This window comes from Portunus trituberculatus, chromosome 45 (genome assembly GCF_017591435.1).
Source record: "Portunus trituberculatus isolate SZX2019 chromosome 45, ASM1759143v1, whole genome shotgun sequence".
Classification (NCBI taxonomy): domain Eukaryota; kingdom Metazoa; phylum Arthropoda; class Malacostraca; order Decapoda; family Portunidae; genus Portunus; species Portunus trituberculatus.
The window spans coordinates 11,943,317-11,967,274 of record NC_059299.1 but is presented as its reverse complement, the minus strand read 5'-3'; the positions used below and the strand labels follow the sequence as shown (position 1 = coordinate 11,967,274).

At 41.2% G+C, this 23,958-nt stretch overlaps 1 protein-coding gene across 7 annotated transcripts in view; it reads left to right on the top strand.

Moving 5' to 3' along the window:
* Nucleotides 1-23,958, top strand: part of LOC123519475 (organic cation transporter protein-like) — a 113,645-nt gene that overhangs the window by 41,506 nt on the left and 48,181 nt on the right. For 5 of the 7 annotated variants that reach the window (XM_045280811.1, XM_045280806.1, XM_045280805.1 and 2 more), the window contains exons 2-3: nt 5,231-5,402; nt 5,724-5,815. In XM_045280811.1, coding sequence (XP_045136746.1) covers nt 5,231-5,402; nt 5,724-5,815 — 264 coding nt within the window. The other 2 variants (XM_045280807.1, XM_045280808.1) reach the window with 2 other exon arrangements.

Here is a 23,958-nt window from a genome sequence, read left to right as displayed (position 1 = left end):
TGAGGTGAACAGAAATGAAGGAAATTGCCTTTATGACCATAATAATTAAATATGTTAGGTTGATAACTAAATAATGAGACAGATACAAGACATACACATTCCCTCCTCCCTCATGGTCTGTAGCACTAGATGGCAACTGAGCTGTGCCTCTGCCTGTTCTATGAGGTTTACATGGCTGGTCATTTACATTTTGCGGAGGCTCAGTAAGTCTGTAGGCCCCATCCACCCGTGATTGTTGAAGCAGAATGTTCTGAGACTTGTGCCGCCCCCGCGAGAGCTGTCTAATGCAATCGTTGCTGAAGTAAGATTTGAGATGAAATATTTGGGAATTCTTCGGCAATACGGCGATGGCTTGAAAATTTTCCGCTTTCTTGTGTTGTTCGGTGGCGGATCAGTGATATCACCAGGTTACAACGCTGGCTGCCAGGCCATCGCCTAATAGGTCAAACAGATACAAGACAGGATTGCATTCACTTTTCCAACTGTTTCTCTTGTCAGATTAAGGTAGTAAACATGTACATTTGTTTTTATTTTTTATCTTGCATGCTTAAAGGCAAACAGACCATCTCCCCAACAAACTACTGATAGGCAGAGACACAAGAATTATCAACACCTGATTTTCTTACTCGAAGAGTCTTGATAGGAGATGCTGTTTGTGTCTCATCTCAGTGCTTGCCTGGAAAGAAACACTTTTATTGTCCAGGAGAATAAGATTAAACACTGGGTATGCAAACCAAGCGGGAACCATGCAGTGCTGCCGTATAAAGACTGCTGATCATCGCGTAGAAAACGTCTTTTTCTTTTTCTTTTTTTTCAGAATTATTGTTCCGCATGAAAAGAAAAAGGTTCATTTAATAATCTGACCCATAACATTTTTGCCTTTGTGTGAATGTCTTTTTTGCTCCACACACGCCGCAAAAGTTAATCTGTACTCGCGACCATTCATCCCTTTCACTGCTAAACTCGAGAACTCCCTGCCTGCTTCTATATTTCCACTACTTATGACCTGCACTCCTTTAAGAGAGAGTTTCAAGATTTTTATTCCATTTTTTTGGCTAACTCTCTTGATCCTTTTCGGGGATTGGCACCTCAGTGGGCCTTTTGTAATTAGAGTTTTTGTTATCCTTGGCCGGTTTTTTTCCCTCTTACATAGAAAATACCATGCACTACATACCACAAGTGACATGCGAGCCTGTGTTGTTAGACGTTCCATCGCATTGTCTCAGCCAGCTTTTATAGACAGACTTTCTTGGGATCTTCAGTGTGTGTATGATGCTACTGACGGTTTAATAAGAATTCTGCATCATCAGTAAGGAAACACACCCATGAGTATCTGATAGTCATCTCCGTTGCCTTTGTAAATAGTCCTAATGGGAAATTATTTGGGTAAACGAGCTACGAGTATAAACCTGTCAGTGTATAGTGTTTACCTATTTTGCCTGTATTGTTGAGCATTTCATCGCTTGGGCTCAACTACTAACTGCGTGGCTCTGGTGGGAGACTATTGGGATTCTCAAAGTCTGTATGGCTCGGGTGGTTGTTTAACTGTCTCACTACGATATGGAGCAATTCATAACGCTAAAAGCAATGTTTGAAATCTTTTAGAGCATCTGCAAGGAAAAACAATGAACAAAATGAGAATATTATCCAATGTCTAGCCAGTATTATATTCAGAGGTGGCTGTAAAAAAGGAAATAGTTGCTTTAGAGTAGTGTGTAGCAAAGGAAATATCAGTGAACGGTTTTACAAGGATTCTGCATAGCTGTGTGTGTGTGTGTGTGTGTGTGTGTGTGTGTGTGTGTGTGTGTGTGTGTGTGTGTGTGTGTGTGTGTGTGTGTTTGCATTCAAGGAAGAAATGTGGTGTGTGGGCGAGACTTTTGCACAAGGTCAGTATCCCTACACTGCCTTGCCAACACCTTGCTAAGTTACTTGTGACTTTGGTACTTAACCTCTCCAACACTATGGCACGTTTTCATGTATAATTACCTACTATTTGATGATTTTATACAGCTTCAGAAACTTATATAGGGATTGAAATAGTGAAGACTGGCCGTTAATCTTCTGACCTCCATAGACCCTTCCTGATGTTAATAGAATGGTCTAATCATACTCAAAACTCAAGGTAGAAATGCGTCCCAGTACTGAAGGGGGTTAACACGCTGATGACTCCCGCTGTTGTTCTTTCCGCCGTGTTGTGTAGGTTACTTGTCTGTGTTTACTGCGAGAACAGCTTCTTTTCATTATTGTTTATTTGATCGTTTCTTTATTTCATTTTACTTTCTATTCCTACTTTTTGTGATGAAATATAATGGCGGCTTTGATTTTTAGAAAGTTACGAACACACACACACACACACACACACACACACACACACACACACACACACACACACACACACACACACACACACACACACATTCCTTATTTATTTCTGTCTTTATGTAACTTGCCAGGTGTTCGTATTTTAGCAGGTGTTCGTATTTTAGCAGGTGTGTGTGTGTGTGTGTTTTTTTTTTAACTGCTAATTGTTTTGGCAAAAGTGGATCTGCAAGGTGACTCATATTCTCTCTCTCTCTCTCTCTCTCTCTCTCTCTCTCTCTCTCTCTCTCTCTCTCTCTCTCTCTCTCTCTCTCTGGTGAATAATAAAACTCATCATTTATTTATTGATTAGCTCCTCGCCTATTCTATTTTCCGTTATTATTTTGTTACTCGCAGAGGAGCAAGATAAAGACCAATAATATAACTTAAAGACAATTGTGTATCATTGCCTCAACGTTCTAATTGCTTCTTAATTAATGAAACGCTTACAAATGCCTCTCTTAAGCTGGCGGGCTGGCAGTAATGGTGAGGTATTGTTTATGTGACTTTTATGGCTTCTTTCGTCGATTAACCTTTTCAATGATGGGACACATTTTTAACTTGAGATTTTTATACGATTAGACGATTTTATTGGCATTAGGAAGAGTTTATGGAGGTCAAAAGAGTAATGGCTACAGTCTTCACGATTTTAATCCCCCACATAAGTTTCTGAAGTTGTATAAAATCACCAAATAGCTAACAGAATGAATTTGAAAACGTGTCGTGGTACTGAAGGGGTTAAGCTTTTGATGACAGAAAAGGACCAAATTATTAATGATGTTTTTCGATATTATATATTTATTTTGAGATTCATTTATTCATATCACAATCTTTATTCATATCACAATCGCGCATACTATAACAAATATTTTAGAGGGTGAGATGAGTAAAATACAATCGTTACCCTTTGATTACATTGAAGAAATCGAGGTGATCTTCCGTGATGCTGTGTAAAAGAAAACGATGCTTTTGCAGCCTATACTCTTATATTCTACCATCTTATCCTTGCATCTTATCATAGGTAAGTGTGCTGTGCCTGTGGATTCTATGGCATTATAATACAGTTATTAAGCCCTATATTCCTTCTATAAATCCAGCTTCTGAATATCACATCACGTGGAATTACTGAAAGCTGATTATTTAGTTTTTTTTTTTTATCTTGGTTTTGATCTTGATGGTGCACGTGACTCTGGATATGGTAAACAAACGAAGCACTTGGCATGGGTCTGGCGGCGGTGCGGTTATAGTGTTTTCTGATCTTGTCTAACATTATTTTAGAGATTATGAGTTTATCTTGATTTTGGTCCTGCTTATTATTATTATTATTATTATTATTATTATTATTATTATTATTATTATTATTATTATTATTATTTGTTTGTGTGTTTACTTGTTATTGTTTTCGCATTTGCCTGTTGTTATTTGTGTTTTCCTCTTGATTATTAGTTTGTTTTCTCTTCTCTTTCAATCTTTCGTCTATTTTTATCCTTTCTCCTTCAGTTTTTTCGCTTGTTTTTCCTTTTTTTTTATTTCGTTCTTCCCTTTCATTTGTTTTTCGTTTCCTTTTCTTTTCCTTTCACCCTGCACCTTCACTCATCACCGCCTTTCACTCTTCTCCCGGTCTTTCTATCTCACGCTTCTATTCCACACTGATCCTTTTCTCCAAGTTACAAGGATTTCTACTCAGTTTACCTTCATTGCACATTCCACTTCCTTAATTTCCTTTCACCATTCCAAACAACTATCTTTCTTTTCATCCCACACACTTCTTTCTTTGTCTCTTGCTTGTGAAGGCCTTGGATTTCCCTGCCATATATATACACTTCACTGTCCCCCACGCCCTGCCCAGCCACAATGCACCTCCATTCCCACGGTGTCTTGGTATTTTCTTGACGCTTATGTATTCATTGTTTATGTAAGAGAGGCTCTGGTCTAGGACATCAGAAGAACGGAAGAAAGCTCCATAGAGATCTGAAGGATAAGTGTCTGGTGGTTTTTTGTTGCCATCTATACTGCATTTGGCTCTTGGCATGTTAAGTGTTGTATTTTTGCGTGTGTCAATTAACCTTTAGTCGGATGAATAGAGGTCAGTACTCGTGGGACTGCAGCACAGTTAAAGTTACACTTCAGTAAGTAAGAGTCATCATCATCATCATCATCATCATCATTGTGTTGCTTTATAATTATTGACATCATCTGTGAATTTATCATTATCTAAACTCTGATCTGGAACATGTTACATTATTTCGCTAGTAATGCTGCACGGAACACGTTTGAAGAAATTCAGGCAATATATTGTAATGAGGCATCATCGATAGCACGAGATAAATGTCCATGACAGGCAAAGCGTGACCGTAGAGTGTACATGTAGCGTTGAATCAAAACATTAATACATCTCTTCACGTTGGTAGCCCTAAACCATTTTACTTAACCTAAGTAAAACTACACGTACTGAGAGACCTCAACTACTCCGCCACTTCATTACTTGTGCTGTCAGTGGCGTTTTTGAAAAATTTCAAAAATTTCATCGAGGTTTGCACGTGTCATTGGATCAGTATCGATATTCTGAAGTACTAGTTTCAAGAGCCTCAGATTAAAATTACCCGTTGTTAATTTTATTTTTTCTGCAGTTCTGTTAAAAGATTCGTGAAATTTGTAGATTAACAGTAAAAACACCGGAGAGCCTGGCAAATGATCTCTGTGATCTTTGAAAAAAGTCGTGACGGGAGAGAAAAAACGTTTTTGAATCCGGCTTTAAATCTGAACGGTGGTCATGATGATAAATAACTGGTGGTGATGAATACGTCATAACAACGATCTCTAGACAATCATTTGAACGTTATAACAACACCGCAACATTTCTCCTCTGCAGATCTATGATGGTGCGGTACGCCCAAGTAGAGCACGGGGCGCCCTTCCCAGACACACCTGAGGACCCGCCGCACATCACGGACCTGAAGCAGAAGAGATCGTCCAATGCGGAGGAGACGGGATTGGACCCGACTCTGGCTTGCCTCTATAGGATGAGTTTCGGAGCCTCCCAGGTAAGTCATCTCTAGGTCACCTCCACCTGTGTGTCCTTCCCTCTTCTTTGTTACATGTTGTGGCCTTGATTAGCTTAGTCTAGGCTGGGTTGAAGTGGTTAGAGTATTGCATTAGGTCAGGGTGAGCTAGCTCATAATTATCAAACTAAGTAAGTTTAGTTTATATTGTATTAGCTTAGGATAGATCATATTAGGTTAGGTTTGCTTACAAATAAAGAGTATGATAGATCAGGTTAGGTGAGACTATCCTCCCTCATAACAGTAATATTCTACTAACGCCTCCCTCCCTTCTTCCTTCCGTCCTTCCCGCTCCTCCTCTAGCTGTACGTGTATGCCCTGGCCTGGATTGCTGTCATTATCTGTGCTCCCGTCTACGTCGACTACAACTTTCTCGTCCGTCAGGTGCCAACTCGGTGAGTACCCAGCATGCCTCATGCCCCTTCCTCCCTCAGCGCCGTCTTTACGTAGTCCTTGTTCTCGGTAACGTTAGCAAGGATGGGCATCAGAACACTGCGAAAAGGGACAAGCTCGTAACATGGATCAGTTTCTCTTTACTCTTCGTTTCAATTATATATATATATATATATATATATATATATATATATATATATATATATATATATATATATATATATATATATATATATATATATATATATATTCATCTTATTTTTGTCTTTTTCTTTTTTATGAGTTGGTTGGGAAGAGACAAACTCGTAACATGAATTAGTTCCACTTTGCTCTACACTGTTTTCTTTATTTGGATTGACACCCAAATATAGTTAACAAAAAATATAAACTCGTAACATAAATTAGTTCCTCCTTCGTCTTCTCCGTTTTCTTTATTTGGATGGGCATCAGCAGATTGTACAAGAGGTTTCAGAAAGTGACAAACTGGTCGTAACATACATTAGGTTAGAGTTCTCTGGTAAACTCTGGAACTCCCTAGCTGCCTCTGTATTTCTATCTCCGTATGGCCTGAACTCGTTTAAAAGGGAGTTTGAGGACATTTATCCCGTTGTTTTGACTAACTCTTGTACCTGCACGGGGTCTAGCAACCAATATGGGTCCTTTTGTTTACGTCTTTATGTTGCCCTTGTCTAGTTTTTCCCTCTTGCTAAAAAAAATAAATAAATAAATAAAAGAAAAGAAATACGTATACATGCATGCTCCTCCAGGCACTCCTCCTTGAATAAACAATCGTGCAAATATAAACAAACATCTCAAGAAGCTTCCCATTTTTTTTTTTTTTTATAAGCAATTCGCCAATCAGTCATGATACACAAGACTTATACGAGCTGGGTGAGTAACTGAGTGATTTATGACGCAGATTACCATCCCTCACTATTTAATTCCCTAATGACCGATAGAGTGTAATGGAATCGATAACCTGGCGTTCAGGGCCATTAAATATTTACGGTGCTTTGATGTTTGCTCTCCCTCTCTCTCTCTCTCTCTCTCTCTCTCTCTCTCTCTCTCTCTCTCTCTCTCTCTCTCTCTCTCTCTCTCTCTCTCTCTCTCTGTGTGTGTGTGTGTGTGTGTGTGTGTGTGTGTGTGTGTGTGTGTGTAATACCTGTGACTCTTTGGAAGTACAATTACAGATAAGATTAATTTAACCCTTTCTGCTGATATGGTCGTTCCATGATAATAATTAAGCCACTCAGACAGACAGACAGACAGACAGACAGAGAGAGAGAGAGAGAGAGAGAGAGAGAGAGAGAGAGAGAGAGAGATATCAAAATTTACGTCTTTTCAAGTAGGGGATTTAAAAAGATTAAAACAAGTAAGCATTGAAAAAGAAGGATGTAAATACTAAATTGAACTATGAAAACAAGAAACACACACACACACAAAAAAAAAAAAAAAAAAAAAAAATCCATCTATGAACATAATTTTTAAGATTGAGGCGTGACATTTTGGTGACTTAGATGTTGGTTGCGTCATTTGCATTGGTTTTGAGAGACTATTATCACATTCGTCTTATTGCCATTATCTCGAAGAGCTTATCAGGAAACTCCTTATCAGGCGTCGCCACTTAACATTCGTCTATTTGTGTGTAAAGATCTGATAGCTGGCGCCTTGCTGCATCCTAACTTTTATTTTATTCTCTCTCTCTCTCTCTCTCTCTCTCTCTCTCTCTCTCTCTCTCTCTCTCTCTCTCTCTCTCTCTCTCTTCTTCTTCTTCTTCTTCTTCTTCTTCTTCTTCTTCTTCTTCTTCTTCTTCTTCTTCTTCTTCTTCTTCTTCTTCTTCTTCTTCTTCCTCCTCCTCCTCCTCCTCCTCCTCCTCCTCCTCCTCCTCCTCTTCCTCTTCCTCTTCCTCTTCCTCCTCCTCCTTCTCCTGTGAGGGTGACGCAGGAGAAACCACGATTTAGATACAGACAAGGTTAGCGCACTTGGTTCTTTAAACTCATGGAGCTAGCGTTTAGGGTTTAGAAAAGGGTACTGGGCATGACGTCATGAATATAAACACTGATCGCCGCGCGATTTAAAATCGTGGATCGCCGTTTCATTACCCGGTAGCCTATGGCCCTATATCATACACAATTGACATGATTATTGGTTATTGTTTTCATTGGTCAAACTATTTGCAATATGTCCCAGCATCTAATGATACATTCAATGAGTGTACATCAGTAGAGGACAGTTATTTCATATTGGTTGTATTATGAGCTTTTTTTCGATTTACTAATTACAGCTGTATATTGAAATCAAAATAAAGTTAGGAAGTGACCAGTTGGAGGAATTACAAGCTTTCGCTGTTCCTATACTAATAAAATTTCATAGTATGAGCCCATAAAGTATAGAAATAACTAACCAAAATCTAACCCCCCGTGGACACCGCACCACCAAAACACAAGCGACCCGCACTGTACGTGACGTCACAATCAGCTGGCGGTTCCAACAATGTTGGTGATGTATTAAAGTTTTTCACTCACGTTCTCGCCCTCTTTCTCCCTCCAAGCACGGACACGGCCTGCACAGGGCAGTGAAGCGCTGAGGAATTGATTGTCTAGTTTTTTTTTTTTTTTTTTTTTTGTACTGTGCGTGGCATCACAGGTGTGAGTGGTGAAACGATTGATGGGGTTGTCCTGGGAGTGGCAGCAGACTCTCTTCATGCTACCGGCGTGAGCATCGGTGATACACTCCGTGTTCAGGCTGATCCCCGCTTGACAAATTCACACCCTTACCACACACAAGAGTTCACCCGTCTTAAAAATCTCACCAAGAAAGTAGTTCTTATGTAATTCCATCAGCCTATACTATCTCAATATATGCTTCTTTCTGAGTGCCAAGTTCTCTTTATCTCCTCCTCCTCCCCCTTCCCCTCCTCCTCCTCCTCCTCCTCCGTTTAACAAGTGTGAATAAAGTTGGTGAAAACGATCCAAAACAAAAATAATCAACTACATGTAATTTGTTGCCATCATTCCCTTCCCATTCGAGACATTTCTGAGCTGCAAGTAAATCTCAGTTAGTGTCCTGATGACTGTAGCGATGAGGATGAGGATGAGGATGACAGTTTCAGAGACACAGACTACTCAGGGACGTTCTTTCAAACACTCATTCTGACTATAGTCTCCTCTAATACACTACCACCATCTAGGCTATATCTTATCACGTGCGCTTATGTTGGATATTCGTGTCACGTGGTTTGTGTGGACCAATTCGTGAGTGCCATGTTTAAGTGTGTGTGTGTGTGTGTGTGTGTGTGTGTGTGTGTGTGTGTGTGTGTGTGTGTGTGTGTGTGTGTGTGAGGTGGATGTGTGTAGTTATGTAATCACAGTATATGGGGCTTGACTACTGTGAATTTTGTATTTATATATATTTCCAGTTCTCTCTCTCTCTCTCTCTCTCTCTCTCTCTCTCTCTCTCTTCTTATCTTCCTCGGCTTTTTCTCTCCATGGTTTTTTTTTCCCATAAGCACATAGCAATTTACAATACTATCTTTATTTTCCTTTATCTTTTTTGTTTCTTTTCCTCCATTGTTCTGTGTGTGTTTATGCGAGAGGGAAACCTGTCAAGGGCAACAAAATATTTAAAAAAAGGCCCACTTGAACTGCAAGTTCCCTGAAAAATTTCAAAGGAATTAGCCAAAAAACAGGGACAAATGCCTTGTGTGTGTGTGTGTGTGTGTGTGTGTGTGTGTGTGTGTGTGTGTGTGTGTGTGTGTGTGTGTGTGTGTGTTTATCTAGTTGTAGTTTTACAGGGCCTGGGCTTTATGCTCGTGTGGCCCCGTCTCTATGTGTGTGTGTGTGTGTGTGTGTGTGTGTGTGTGTGTGTGTGTGTGTGTGTGTGTGTGTGTGTGTGTGTGTGCGTGCTTTACCCCCTACCTTTCCTATCTCTTTATACAACAAAGTTTCCCAAGAGATATCGAAATTTCACCAATGTTTCCTTTACATGGGTAACAATGTCAACTAGGGAAGGGGAGCGATAGCTATCCTCCTTAGACTCCCTCCAAAACAAGCGTGAGGCGGAATGATACAACTCCCTTACGAATGTGTTCAATCTTCCCTCTTGGCTGTCGCTGTCACGCCTGTTGTTTCATTTGTACGCTTTGAGATAGTGTATATATGTTTGAAGTCATGTGTTCATGCTCTCTCTCTCTCTCTCTCTCTCTCTCTCTCTCTCTCTCTCTCTCTCTCTCTCTCTCTCTCTCTCTCTCTCTCTCTCTCTCTCTCTCTCTCTCTCTGTGTTTGTTGATTTTCCTCCTCCTCCTCCTCCTCCTAATCCTAATCCTCCTAATCCTAATCGTAATCTTGCTCTTTTTCTTCTTCTAATTTTATTCTCTCTCTTTCTCTCTCTCTCTCTCTCTCTCTCTCTCTCTCTCTCTCTCTCTCTCTCTCTCTCTCTCTCTCTCTCTCTCTCTTGTATTCTGACCTTCCATTCTCCGTGTCCTGTATGGCCGTCAGTGTCCTTTTATTTTTGTTTTTCTCCTCGGTCGTATAAAGAGGTTGCGTTTAAGTCTCCTCGTGTCTGTTTACTCTTGTTTTGATGTAGCATTTCGGTCTCGTATTTTGAGGATCCGTGTCAAGAATAATGTGGTGTTATATTCCTGACGCATACGTTTTGAAATAGCAATGGCGTCATAAACAGAGTCCTCGAAGTCAGTTAGAATTGAAGAACAAATAGAAAGGAATTGGTTCTCTTTGAATTGCTGACTTCATGTGGTTTAAGGAATGTAACAAGGATGATATACGAGATCTTCAGAAATAGTTCGATTAAAAAAGATAGAAGGAAGTTAGATTCTCAAGTAGAGTTATAGATGATCGGAATGGACTTAGTAGTGAGGTTAGTAGTGTAGGGTCATTAGGAAGCTTTAAATGATTAGATAGATTTATGGATACGAATGATAGTGAAAATGTTATGTTTCATGTAGGGATTTCCACTTCCCTTTCTCATATGATGCTTTTCTGTAACAAGGACTTATGACACCGGTCTGGGTTTGTTAAAGGGTCACTCAGAACACCTCAGAACGCTGGGTATATGCATCTGTGTTTTCATTCGCTTTATTCCCCATTAAAACTGTTTTTGAAGGGCCGCAGAGACGACTTTCAGGGTTATCTTGTGTTTTGAGAAGCCAGAGATGATGAGATGGGTGCTCTCGTGTGTTCTGTAAAGCTACAAAGCTGACAAGACGGTTTTTTTTTTTGTGTGTGTCTGTTTTGAAAGTTCGCAGAGACAACAAGTCGGCTTTTACTGTCCACTGATAATGAAGATATCTAGTTAAATTATCACTATATCAGGACAACAACCTTGAACATTCCAATGACCTCTACTGGGCATGAACTGTTAGGAAGGAGTTGAAATGAGGAGGAAATGCAGATGCAGGTAGGAACTTAAAGAGTTTACCCGAAAAAGGATGAATGATTGAGAATATTAATTAACCCTTGCATTGTTCAGAGCAGGAAAAAATCGGGGTGAGAGAAAGTAGAAAGTCTTGTGCAACGCGACAACAGGAGGAGGGAAGGCATACAATTATCACGTTCAGAAGAGCAGTCAGCATAAAAACAGCGGGGTGCAGTCATCAGCGTAGAAATAGAGACAAGAGACAAGAAGTTTGACTGAGGTTATTTATAAATAGTAGAAATACGATAGGTGGCATGACAGATCCTATATGGAGATTTCAGCAGGAGGGAGGAAATGAGTGAAAACGTTCTCCACTTCGGGAGACAAATTACCGAAGAGTATTACTGAGAAATTACGTAGATGACAGAGATTTAAAGCACAGGTGAATTTAGTGAGAGTGACAATGAAGTGTTAGCTCGCGTGCAGTGCTCTTTGTTACTAAAGCACAAAAGAAAACGAGAAAAATGGACAGGAAGGACTAGAGGTGAACTGAATTCCTGTACGAAGAAGTGATCATGTTCGTGGCCATGGCTTGGTTTTCTTGTTTGTGTGTGTGTGTGTGTGTGTGTGTGTGTGTGTGTGTGTGTGTGTGTGTGTGTGTGTGTGTGTACGTACGTCTTATCTTAACCTCTGACTCACACACTGAAGGTCAGCCTGGTGGGGTAGACGTAGGCTGGTGTGGTGCAGTGGGAAATCCCCTCTCCACTTATGATTTGTGTGCTTGTGTGTGTGTGTCAGCCTTGTGGAATAGGAAGAAAGTGGAAACGGTTTCTTATCTTTGCAAGTGATGTAATTGTTACTGTTCTTAGTATATCTACCATTAATGTTATTGCTATTATCATCTTAAACATCTTGCTGCTTCTGCTTCTGCTTCTGCTTCTGCTTTTGCTTTTGCTTTTGCTTTTGCTTTTGCTTCTGCTTCTGCTTCTGCTTCTACTTCTGCTTCTACTACTACTACTACTACTACTACTACTACTACTACTACTACTACTACTACTACTACTACTGTTTTAACAACAACAACAACACTACTACTACTACTACTACTACTACTACTACTACTACTACTACTACTACTACTACTACTACTACTACTACTACCACCACCACCACCACCACCACCACCACCACCACTATTACTACTACTACTACTACTACTACTACTACTACCATCACCACCAGTCCTACACGCTGTACGTACATCCTTGTCGTGTTGTTTATATGTGGCCTTGTGACCGCACCTTATCTCTCAAACAAACCTCAAATCTGGGCCACGTCTTAGTGTTGTTTTCATGAAGGCAAAGGGAAGGCTAAATAATTACCAAGGACAGTTTTTTTTTCTTTTTCCTTTTTATCAAGGCACGGGCAAGATTGGGCAGTTACTCGTTGTCTGGTTATCAAAGTGAGGAGATGACATGAGTGGTGATTTTATTTTATTATTATTGTTTTTTTTTTATTTACAGCAAGGGCAGCAATAACCTGTTTTTCATTGTCCGCTTGTTGTCATTGTACCGATACGATGAGACTGCTACGAGTGAGTTGTCATTGGTTGATCTCAAGACTTAAGACAACGTGAAAAAAACGAGAAAAAAAAAGGGAGAAAATGATAGAAAGATGGAAAGGAAAGACGGTGATAATGATAGGAAGGAAAGGAAAGGAAAAAAAATATGAAACGAAGGAAAAAAGACAATTAGAGAAAAGAGAGGAGAGGAGAAAATGAAGATGAGTAGAAGATGCAGAGAAAATGAAGGAAAGAAATAAAGACAAAGAAAAGGAAGGTGATAGCGATAGGTGTGGAAAGAGAATGGAGAAAGGAAAAGGAGAAACAAGAAAAAAAAAAGTGAGGCAGCATTCACCATTTTGTTGTTCCTGCTTTTATCTCTTTATCTTTTATCTTTTATTTTACTCCTATTCATTTACTGCTACTTCACTTTACTGCTTCTATTTATCACTTTCTTTTCTTAACTCTAGGTATTACGTTTGTATATGTAACTATTTCTATTATATTCTGCGAAGTTCTCTCTGGCTTGATCTCATGTGGATGCACTTTCAGGTAAGGGGATTAAGTGAGTTTGCTGTATTTTGTTTGCCGTTAAGTCTTTATATGTTGTGTTTCAATAATATTTTGTGAAGTGGTCCTGCTTTGCTTCACCTCATATGGATACACTCTCAGCTAAGTCAGTTTGAGTTTGCTGTTTTTGTTTAAACTGTGCCTAAACTCTTGAGATATTATGTTTTTATATGTATTTCAATGATATTTTGTGAAGTGGTCCTGCTTTGCTTCACCTCATATGGATACACTCTCAGCTAAGTCAGTTTGAGTTTGCTGTTTTGTTTCCCGTAAACTTAAATTGTGCCTTAATTGTGAATATTATGTTTTTATATATAACTATTTGCTTCACCTCATATGGATACACTCTCAGCTAAGTCAGTTTGAGTCTACTGTGTTTGGTTTGCCGTAAGTCTAAATTGTGCTGAATGGAGTGACTGTGGAGTGAGTGACGCCTTTCGTGCACTTTACACCGACCTCTCCATGACATTCATTCAGCCTCACCACACGCAGAAGTTAACCTGTTTTATAAGTCTCGACCAGAATGTGGTTCTTATTTAACACCATCTTTATTATTCCTTGGTATTATCCATTTGTTTCCTACTGCGTTTCTGTTCCTATTTTTTTTTCTTCAATTTTTTTTTTCCCGTCCTCCTCCTCCTCCTCCTCCTCCTCCTCCTCCTCCTCCTCCTCCTCCTCCTCCTTCTCCTTCTCCATCTCCTTCTTTTCTTCTTCTTGTTCTTGTTCTTGTTCCTCTTGTTTTTGTTTTTATTATTGTTCTTCTTGTTCTTGTTTTTCTTGTTGTTGTTGTTGTTGTTGTTGTTGTTGTTGTTGTTGTTGTTGTTCTACTTCATCTTCTTCTTTCTCTTCTTCCAAACAAGTTTTAGGACGATCCAGAACAACAACAAACTCAGAATTACGTGTTTTGATGCCATTATTTGCTTCCTATTCGTAAATCGTATTATTGTTGAAGGGCAAAGAAGAGGCAGTTACTTTCCTGGTGATGAGAGTAATGATGGTGGTGATGATTACAACAACAACTGAAATGCTTTATAACTTTAGGAGAGTTTGGGGGATTTCATGCGAAGATTTACATATGGTTTTGTATGTTCATGATATAACCGAGTATTCAGAATCGCGTTGCTCCTTCATCACTATTTTGGAAAGCCACGGAGATGATTAGATCGGTTCTCAATAGCGATTCTCCTGCTAATGATACAGAAATCGTGTTGATGTCTCACTATAACCATAAAAGCACCCTCACAAGGCCCTGTAACATTAAATAAAGCTTTTTGAGTGTAGTGAAGAAGCACCGCAGAATCTGGTACCGTACATGGCATTGCAGGAAGGAAATAAACCAGTGCGTCGGATTAGATAGAGGCAGAAAACTACCATTACCCATAAATAAATGAGGTCAGGAAGATAGTTTCAAGTACTGAGCCGTCTGTACACATACCTGTTGTTTCCTAGAGGCCATCCGGACCTTAGACACAAAATTAACTAAGACTTGAACGCTGTATGTGGTGAGGAAAGTCCCACCCTTGAGTCACCATTGTTACTTGCGTTGCTTCCCTCCACCCTCCTACCAGCTCCCCAGCCCTACCCTCCCGAGCCCCCACATCCTGCCGTGCTCGCCTTGCTTGGTAATGAGCAGCGGTGACTTCCTGATGTGACGCTTTCAGGTGATGTCATTCAGAGAGAGAGAGAGAGAGAGAGAGAGAGAGAGAGAGAGAGAGAGAGGTTGGGAGGAGATAAATTTGATTTTGAAATAGGCGAAATAATTGACCAGTAATTATTCCAAGTGTTAGTTTAGAGAGTAATGGTGATGGCGTGATGGTGATGGTGGTGGTGAGGGTGCAGGCGATATCAGTGATGGCAGTAGCAGTGGTGGTGGCATTGAATAATAAATATGAATTTATTAAAGCGTTAATGGCGTGTCAGTTGCTACCTGTTCACCTGGGAATGTATCTGTGTTTATATTTACATCTGTACGTCGCTTTAGTTTGGTCATTGGTTAGTGCTCTGGTTCATGTGTATAGACGGGAAGGTGGTGGTGGTGGTGGTGGACAGTGACATACCGCCACGTCAAGGCAGATGTCCAGTGACGAGGAGATTACAGCAATTGAGTCTGTATACCACCTTCAGCCACGTCACTTTCCTCTCATTCCTCCTCCTCCTCCTCCTCCTCCTCCTCCTCCTCCTCCTCCTCCTCCTAAGGACTTGGATATTTTATTGACTGTATTCCTTTGTAATAATTTTTTATTCTTCCTCCTCCTCCTCTTCCTCTTCTTCTTCTTCTTCTTCTTCTTCTTCTTCTTCTTCTTCTTCTTCTTCTTCTTCTTCTTCTTCTTCTTCTTCTTCTTCTTCTTCTTCTTCTTCTTCTTCTTCTTCTTCTTCTTCTTCTTCTTCTTCTTCTTCTTCTTCTTCTTCTTCTTCTTCTTCTTCTTCTTCTTCTTCTTCTTCTTCTTCTTCTTCTTCTTCTTCTTCTTCTTCTTCTTCTTCTTCTTCTTCTTCTTCTTCTTCTTCTTCTTCTTCTTCTTCTTCTTCTTCTTCTTCTTCTTCTTCTTCTTCTTCTTCTTCTTCTTCTTCTTCTTCTTCTTCTTCTTCTTCTTCTTCTTCTTCTTCTTCTTCTTCTTCTTCTTCTTCTTCTTCTTCTTCTTCTTCTTCTTCTTCTTCTTCTTCTTCTTCTTCTTCTTCTTCTTCTTCTTCTTCTTCTTCTTCTTCTTCTTCTTCTTCTTCTTCTTCTTCTTCTTCTTCTTCTTCTTCTTCTTCTTCTTCTTCTTCTTCTTCTTCTTCTTCTTCTTCTTCTTCTTCTTCTTCTTCTTCTTCTTCTTCTTCTTCTTCTTCTTCTTCTTCTTCTTCTTCTTCTTCTTCTTCTTCTTCTTCTTCTTCTTCTTCTTCTTCTTCTTCTTCTTCTTCTTCTTCTTCTTCTTCTTCTTCTTCTTCTTCTTCTTCTTCTTCTTCTTCTTCTTCTTCTTCTTCTTCTTCTTCTTCTTCTTCTTCTTCTTCTTCCTCCTCCTCCTCCTCCTCCTCCTCCTCCTCCTCCTCCTCCTCCTCCTCCTCCTCCTCCTCCTCTAAATCATCATCATCATCATTTTCATCACATCCTCACAGTGTTGTTGTTGCTTCTTATGTTTTGTCTATTTCTTTTCTTCCTCTTCCGTTATCTTCCTTTTCGCTTCCTCTTCGTCTCTCTCTCTCTCTCTCTCTCTCTCTCTCTCTCTCTCTCTCTCTCTCTCTCTCTCTCTCTCTCCCTCCCTTCCTTCCCTTCCCTTCCCTTCCCTTTCCTTTCCTTCCCCCACTTCCTACCTCTCTTCTTCTTTCCCCTTCCTTTCCTTCCTTTCCTCCCTCCCTCCCTTCCCTTCCCTTCCCTTCCCTTCCCTTCCTTCTTCTCCTCCCTCCTCCTTCCTTCCCTCCATCCTTACTTGCCTCCCCTCCCCTCCCCCAACCAGTCATTACCACCTGTCTTCCAGGAAAGCATCACAAACAGGTTAGACATCCACTTGTACCTGCCGCCTCCCCTCGGCTCCCCACACTTCATCTCTATAGCCCTGACCAGGAAAGTTATTTATAGCATCAACCGCAGCCAGTGTTCAGAAAGCATAAAGTGAAGGGGTTGGGTTCTGCGTATGTTACTAACGCTATTTGAGTATTGAGTGTAGTGAGTATTGAGTTTTTTCGATGTGTGATTCTCAGTTTACGATTAACCCCATCAGTACCATGCCGGGTTTTCATATTAATTCTGGTTATTGTTTGGCCATTTTTTACAGCTTCAGAAACGTATGTCTGGATTGAAAATAGTAATCTTTTGACCTCCATAGACCCTTCCTAATGCAAATGAAATTTTCTAATTATGATTAAAAATCAATGTAAAAATGTATCTTAGTACTGAAGTGATTAATTATGCGCTTGTTTGAAGGGATGTGTGTTACATGAAAAGTTGTGATTTATTTTCGTTTCATTTAATTGTTTGCCTTTTTTTTTCATTAACTATGTTTTCCATTTAATTTTACACTCCATTCCGAACAGTGAGTTTATATATATGTAGTAATGTTATCAAGGAGATGAAACCAGATTTAAAGCACCGTGTTGTGATGAAAAGGAAGAGGCAACTTTGAAGAACATTATATTAGTTTAAAAGTTAGATAAATTGATAGATAGATAGTTTGATAGATAGATGGATATTTGAATTACACAGCACAGGTTTTGAAAATTTCCCAGCTTTGTGTTAGCGTTGATGGACACACAGTCAGGCTTTCCTTTATATTTTGTAACCAGAGGCGTGTTTTCTTTCATTGTTAGTGACGTTCCCATTATCCTTCCCTTGACCAGAGCGTCACTTCCGCCAGCAGTAGCTACAAGTGTGGGCTTCGTGTTTACCATTGTGTTTACTTCCAGTCACGTGTTTAAAGTAAAGTTAACTCTAGGTGTCCAGTTCTTGCGTATTTCCTTTTCTCTTTCTTAAAACTAATGCTTTTGTCCTTCATCCTGTTTTCTCCTCCTCCTCCTCCTCCTCCTCCTCCTCCTCCTCCTCCTCCTCCTCCTCCTCCTCCTCCTCCTCCTCCTTCTCGTGCCGATAATAATTAAGATTTTTTTGCCACCATGATCAAGCTTTCAAGGATAATCTGCAAGGTGGTAATAGAAGTAGTAATTGTAGTAGTAGTAGTAGTAGTAGTAGTAGTAGTAGAAGTAGTGGTAAGCATTCTTAACGACCCACAAATCCACACACACACACACACACACACACACACACACACACACACACACACACACACACACACACACACACACACACACACACACACACCGCATAGTGTAGTGGTTAGCACGCTCGACTCACATTCGGGAGGGCCGGGTTCGAATCCCGGGAAGCGGCGAGGCAAATCGGCAAGCCTCTTAATGTGTGGCCCCTGTTCACCTAGCAGTAAATAGGTACGGGGTGTAACTCGAGGGGTTGTGGCCTCCCTGTCCCGGTATGTGTTGTGTGTTGATGTGGTCTCAGTCCTATCCGAAGATCGGTCTATGAGCTCTGGGCTCGCTCCGTAATGGCGAAGACTGGCTGGGTGATCAGCAGGCGACCGATGTGAATGTGAATTACACACACACACACACACACACACACACACACACACACACACACACACACACACACCGCGTAGTGTAGTGGTTAGCACGCTCGACTCACAATCGAGAGGGTCCGGGTTCGAGTCCCGGAAAGCGTCTAGGCAAATGGGCAAGACTCTTAATGTGTGGGCCCTGTTCACCTAGCAGTAAATAGGTACGGGGTGTAACTCGAGGGGTTGTGGCCTCGCTTTCCCGGTGTGTGGAGTGTGTTGTGGTCTGAGTCCTACCCGAAGATCGGTCTATGAGCTCTGAGCTCGCTCTGTAATGGGGAAGACTGGCTGGGTGACCAGCAAACGACCGAGGTGAATTACACACACACACACACACACACACACACACACACACACACACACACACACACACACACACACACACACACACACACACACACACACACACACACACAGATAGATAGATAGATTTATTGACCACAAAAATACAAGAAATATATTCTATGATTAATACATTTATGGTTATGGTCCATATTAAAACCAATAAAACATAAACATGATAATGCTTAAGAAACACTAAAATACTACTTCACTTAACATAAAACTATTAAAACTATAAAAAAAATAGGTAAAACTTAAACACAGTAAATTAAACCTTATCACTACAAAAAAAAAAAAAAAAAATAAAATTAGAAAGTACAATTCAATCAAAAAGTTTAGAATTTTATGAACACACTTGCAGACTGTATCATAATCAGTTCTTTCTAGCATAAGAGTCATAAGGGATGTAACGTTGTACTGTTGTCGAGTCTGTAAGGACCTGGGACACTGCTCGAATACGTGTACCTCCGTCTGTATTTCGCCACATCTGCACAACCTTTCTTCAATTGGCAGTCTGCCCCTTCCTCATCGGTTCCAACGACCTTCCTCAATGGCTAGCGAGTGTGCGTTTAATCTCAGCCTAGACCATGAAATACGTTGTCTCCGTAATTCGTATCTTTGTTTTGTACACTGGGTGTGTGAGGAGTTCAGGATTCAGGGTGGCGTAGAGTTGGACTTTTGGTGACCAGCTGGTTTGTACACTGGTTCCAAGACTGTCGCATGCACATTGAATATCGTCTACATCAGCATATATAACACACACACACACCTGCATGACGCAACCTAGCACCACCAATCTACAACAAGCAAATGCGTAGAACTTTGCCTTAATTTGTACTACTCTGCCTGCCTATCCAATTCCTTCCTTTAATAAGTGAGTCACCCTCTCTCGGTACTTCCCCGGCGGCCCACCTGTCTCCCTTACCTCACCTCAGTGGTTTGAATCTCCCCTCGCTATGTAAATAAAGCTAAAACACACTGAAAACGTCACTACACACCACTTTTGAATGCTCCAAACAAGCTAAGACCTTTTCTGAGTCACACAACATAAGATGCATAGTGAATTCGTTTGTTTATTTACCCGAAGCATCATACACATGGCAGCTACAGTGGCAACTCGACTCGAAGCGTGCGGATACCAGAGTCGACAGTCACAGGATCTCCAAGGGATCTGCTTAGGACCACTACAGTTCCTCTTCTACCTCTGAGCGGTGTTGTGGTTGTGAACGGACTGGTACTCACTTCACGCCTCTGTACCTTCCCGCGCTGTCTCTGTAACGTTGATTTACTGGTGTGATTCGCCTTTGTTTAGCCTCCCAGATGTTAGGTTGTGTCCAGTCCTCATAGGTTTAGCGAGTTGCTGGCTGTGAGCGGGTTTTGGTGAACTTGTTAGCGGGTTACCTGGTGGAGGAGAAAGTTTAGTGACCATGGTTGTGTCTTTAAAGGGCTGACATGTGTTGGAAACTTGGTGTGTGTGTGTGTGTGTGTGTGTGTGTGTGTGTGTGTGTATGTGTGTGTTGTTTTAGCTCATGTGTCGTCTAAGTGTATATTTTTGGCTTGTTTCCTCTTTTTCTATTTCATATTTTTAGACTCTCTCTCTCTCTCTCTCTCTCTCTCTCTCTCTCTCTCTCTCTCTCTCTCTCTCTCTCTCTCTCTCTCTCTCTCTCTCTCTCTCTCTCTCTCTTTGGACGTGTGTGAATGTGTGTATGTAGGATATGTGTGTTCTACATTGATCAAGGGCAAAGTCACACAACTTGCATCAATGCATCTCTAGGCCAGGTTCAGTTTCCTCGCTGCACTAAAACTGCTACTGATGATAATTTGTAGTCTGCTATTGCAACACGTAGCCACAGAGGCGTTGCGTGTCAGTGTGTACCTGAGACACACCTGTGGCTCTCAAATTGAGCGTGGAAGGGTTAGACTCGCAGGTGTAGGTGATTTAAATGTACTTGAATGAGAAGACTCAGGTGTGTTGGGATAGAGGTCACTTGCCCTTGAGTGTCGTAGTGAGCAGAGATGAACAGTGTTGCTGTGCTGTGCTGTGTTGTGTTGTGTTGTTCAAAGTGTTTTGTTGGTCATTGGTATGTTTTCTTTTCTTGAAAGGTGGCATGGTTCCGTAGGTTGTGAGTTGGTGGTGTGTGTGATGAGGTTGTAGATCCAGTGAGTACATTAAAGAAGTGTGTGAAATGAGCATGGCGGTGGAGTGTTGAATTTGGTCTGGTGTTAGCCGTTATGGAAGACGTAGCAGATGTGCAGGTGATAGTAGATGTGAGTCAAGTGTTTCTATAGTGAGTGTAGGTGACGGTGATACAGGAAGTCTTGCTTGAGGTGTAGTAGTTGTAGTCTTGATACAGTGGCAGCCAAGTGTTATTGTGTATGTATGTCTAGGTCAGTCTCATCATTGTGCAGCTCGTTGTGGTGTCACGTGCGATGGACGTGCAGGTGTGGACCGTGGATGTTATGCAAGGCGTGCCAGCTGTACATCATCAAAACGCTCCAGATGTTATTCCTTAGCAGCAGTGCCTCATAAAGCCTCTTCCTCAGGTAGTACTACAAGAAAGACTCCCATCTTTGCACTGCCCCGCTCCTCTTGACTCCTTGTGGCAGTGCTAACGTGAACATTAAGACTCGTGCAGTGAGTGACAATCATGAGCAGGAACCTCCCATCGTCGGAGTGCATGGATTTTGAGGCCGTGAACAGTGCCCTGGGGAACTTCGGAAAATTTCAGATATTTGTCTTCTTCTTATCATGCTGGGGGTCGTTCATGCCGGCCATGGTGGTGGTGGCCATGAGCTTCTTAGGCCTCCCCCCTGACCACAGGTAAGATGCCGCGGCTACGTGTAACCTTACTTAACATGGGACACAGTGGCCATTTTTTCCTCACAGACAGACTCTCTCAAGGATATTCAACAATGTAAATATTTTCTCCTCGGGCTGTGTTTTCCAGCTAAGCGTTGTCTGAGACCTTGACCGGAATTATTAATGTTTGTAGTTTGAGGTTAGAGAAGGTTCGGTTAATAGTTAGGTGGGCAAGGAAGAGGATTAGTTTGGAAGCTGAAATGCTCATGGAGGAATATTTTTCCTTTGGATATAACTAACAGCACTGTGTTTGGTTAGGTTGGAATATAGAAGTACTGATGAATTGCTGTTAAACATGTACGTCAGCCAGGCCAGATGAGGTCAGGATATAAAAGTACTGACAGGAATTGCTATTAAACCTCTAAACCTCTACATAAGCTAGGTAGAAATTAGGTTAGGGTGAGTAAATAAGGTAAAGAGAGAATGCCTAAGGAGGAATAAGACAGAAGGAGATAAAACTAATGTCTTGAGGGGACGTAAACCAAATGTCCCGTGTCCTGAGATGTCACCGAACTCGTGACGCATCAGCTCCACCACACCTGTCCACCGCTGTGTGACGCCACGCTGCGTTCCTCCTCGCCACTCCATTTCGCCGTGTCTCCACTCCATATCCTAAATTTTACCCTACCTCCACCTTTAGCACCACGCCACAACCACCGCAACCAACGCCACACCGTTCTACATCACGATTCCCTTCACTATACCACACCACAGTTACCTTCATAACACACCACACCACACCACACCACAGTTTACCATACCACAGTTCCATCACACCACACCACACCACTACAGTACACTTCCATCCACCACACCATACCACACCACTTTACCCTCTACCATATCATACTACAGGTACTACATTTCCATCACACCATAATCCACCACAGATTCCTCCACCGCACTCCATTACGGCGCGTCACACACCACGCCTCCACACTGTAGCGCTACGCAACATTTTTCTCCGCTACAGTACGTGACACACTCAGTTTCCCCCTAAACCACCAGCAGATAAGGGACGCTTCTGTGAATAAACAACAAACATTTCCGTCAACACGTGTTCGGATCTGTGAGAAGAGACTTGGGTGTTCACGAAAATTGATACTCGTGGAAAAATGGTGACTCTTTGTAATTCTAAAATAGGTTTCTTTTTTTCTTTTTTTAATATCTGCTATGATAAGTATTGTCTCTTAGGAAGTGGTATATTGAATAGGTGCTCTCTCTCTCTCTCTCTCTCTCTCTCTCTCTCTCTCTCTCTCTCTCTCTCTCTCTCTCTCTCTCTCTCTCTCTCTCTCTCTCTCTCTCAAAATATCCACATGCATATACAAATTTATAACCATTACGTTTGAATATAGTTGAAAATACTTTGAATTCAGTGTTCAGTATTAAAAATTCATAATTATATTCGATTTAGTAATGGAAAGACTGTAAAGTGGGTGATGCAAGCTTGTGTTGGGCAATGCTTAAAATGGGCGTTACATACGCGAAGGTGAAGGGTGAAGGGTGAAAACGTACGGAGGGGGGGAAAGAAAGAAATTTACCGCTTCCTCACAAAAAAAATTGAAGGAAATGCATATTGGAAGGTAATTTGCCACAAGCATTGGTACAGTACTAGGGTCGCTGCCTTCTGAGGTGCGGAGAGGGACTGGCCAGGAAAATAAACAAAAAAACTGTCAGAAACTCTCATGAAATTCACATACACTTCTTTGCCGCCCCTCCACTACGTTCAGTTCCCTATAGTTGAAGAGACAGAATTTTCAAGGGTGTTTTTATGGTTCTAGTAACAAGATTTACACGTTATTAACTTGAGGAATACACTTAACTGTAATAATCTGTGTGGCCTTGGAAAATAGTAATGAGAGAGCAGAGTGTTACTGAATCCTTTTATGGCGTCAACACCTGCAAAGAAAACGGCGAAACGTGAAGAAAAACAAGATAGTTTGGTGCCTCGGGTTTGAAGACCTTGAGTATAGGCTGCCTGTGTGACTCCGCCTCTCAGCACACGTAGCTGTGGACATAAAAACGTGGCCTGAAAATAGCTTGTGCACTCGCCATATGCAGTAAAAGCGTCACAACATGGGAGGGTCAGGGACAGGCGGCGCTCAGGCAGATGCTCGTGTCAGCTCACATTAGTCGTATACATAGCAGCATTCGTTTGTACCTCCATATACTATACACACTATAATGGCTCGTATTCTCAAACACTTCTGTGCTTCACTTCCACTACTATTTCAAAAGGCTTTATTTCAATTTACATGAGTTTTCAAGGTGTTTTATGGTTCTAGAAGCAGATGAACAAGATTTCAACTTTATTTACTGGAGAAACGCTCTTGAAAAACCCCGCTA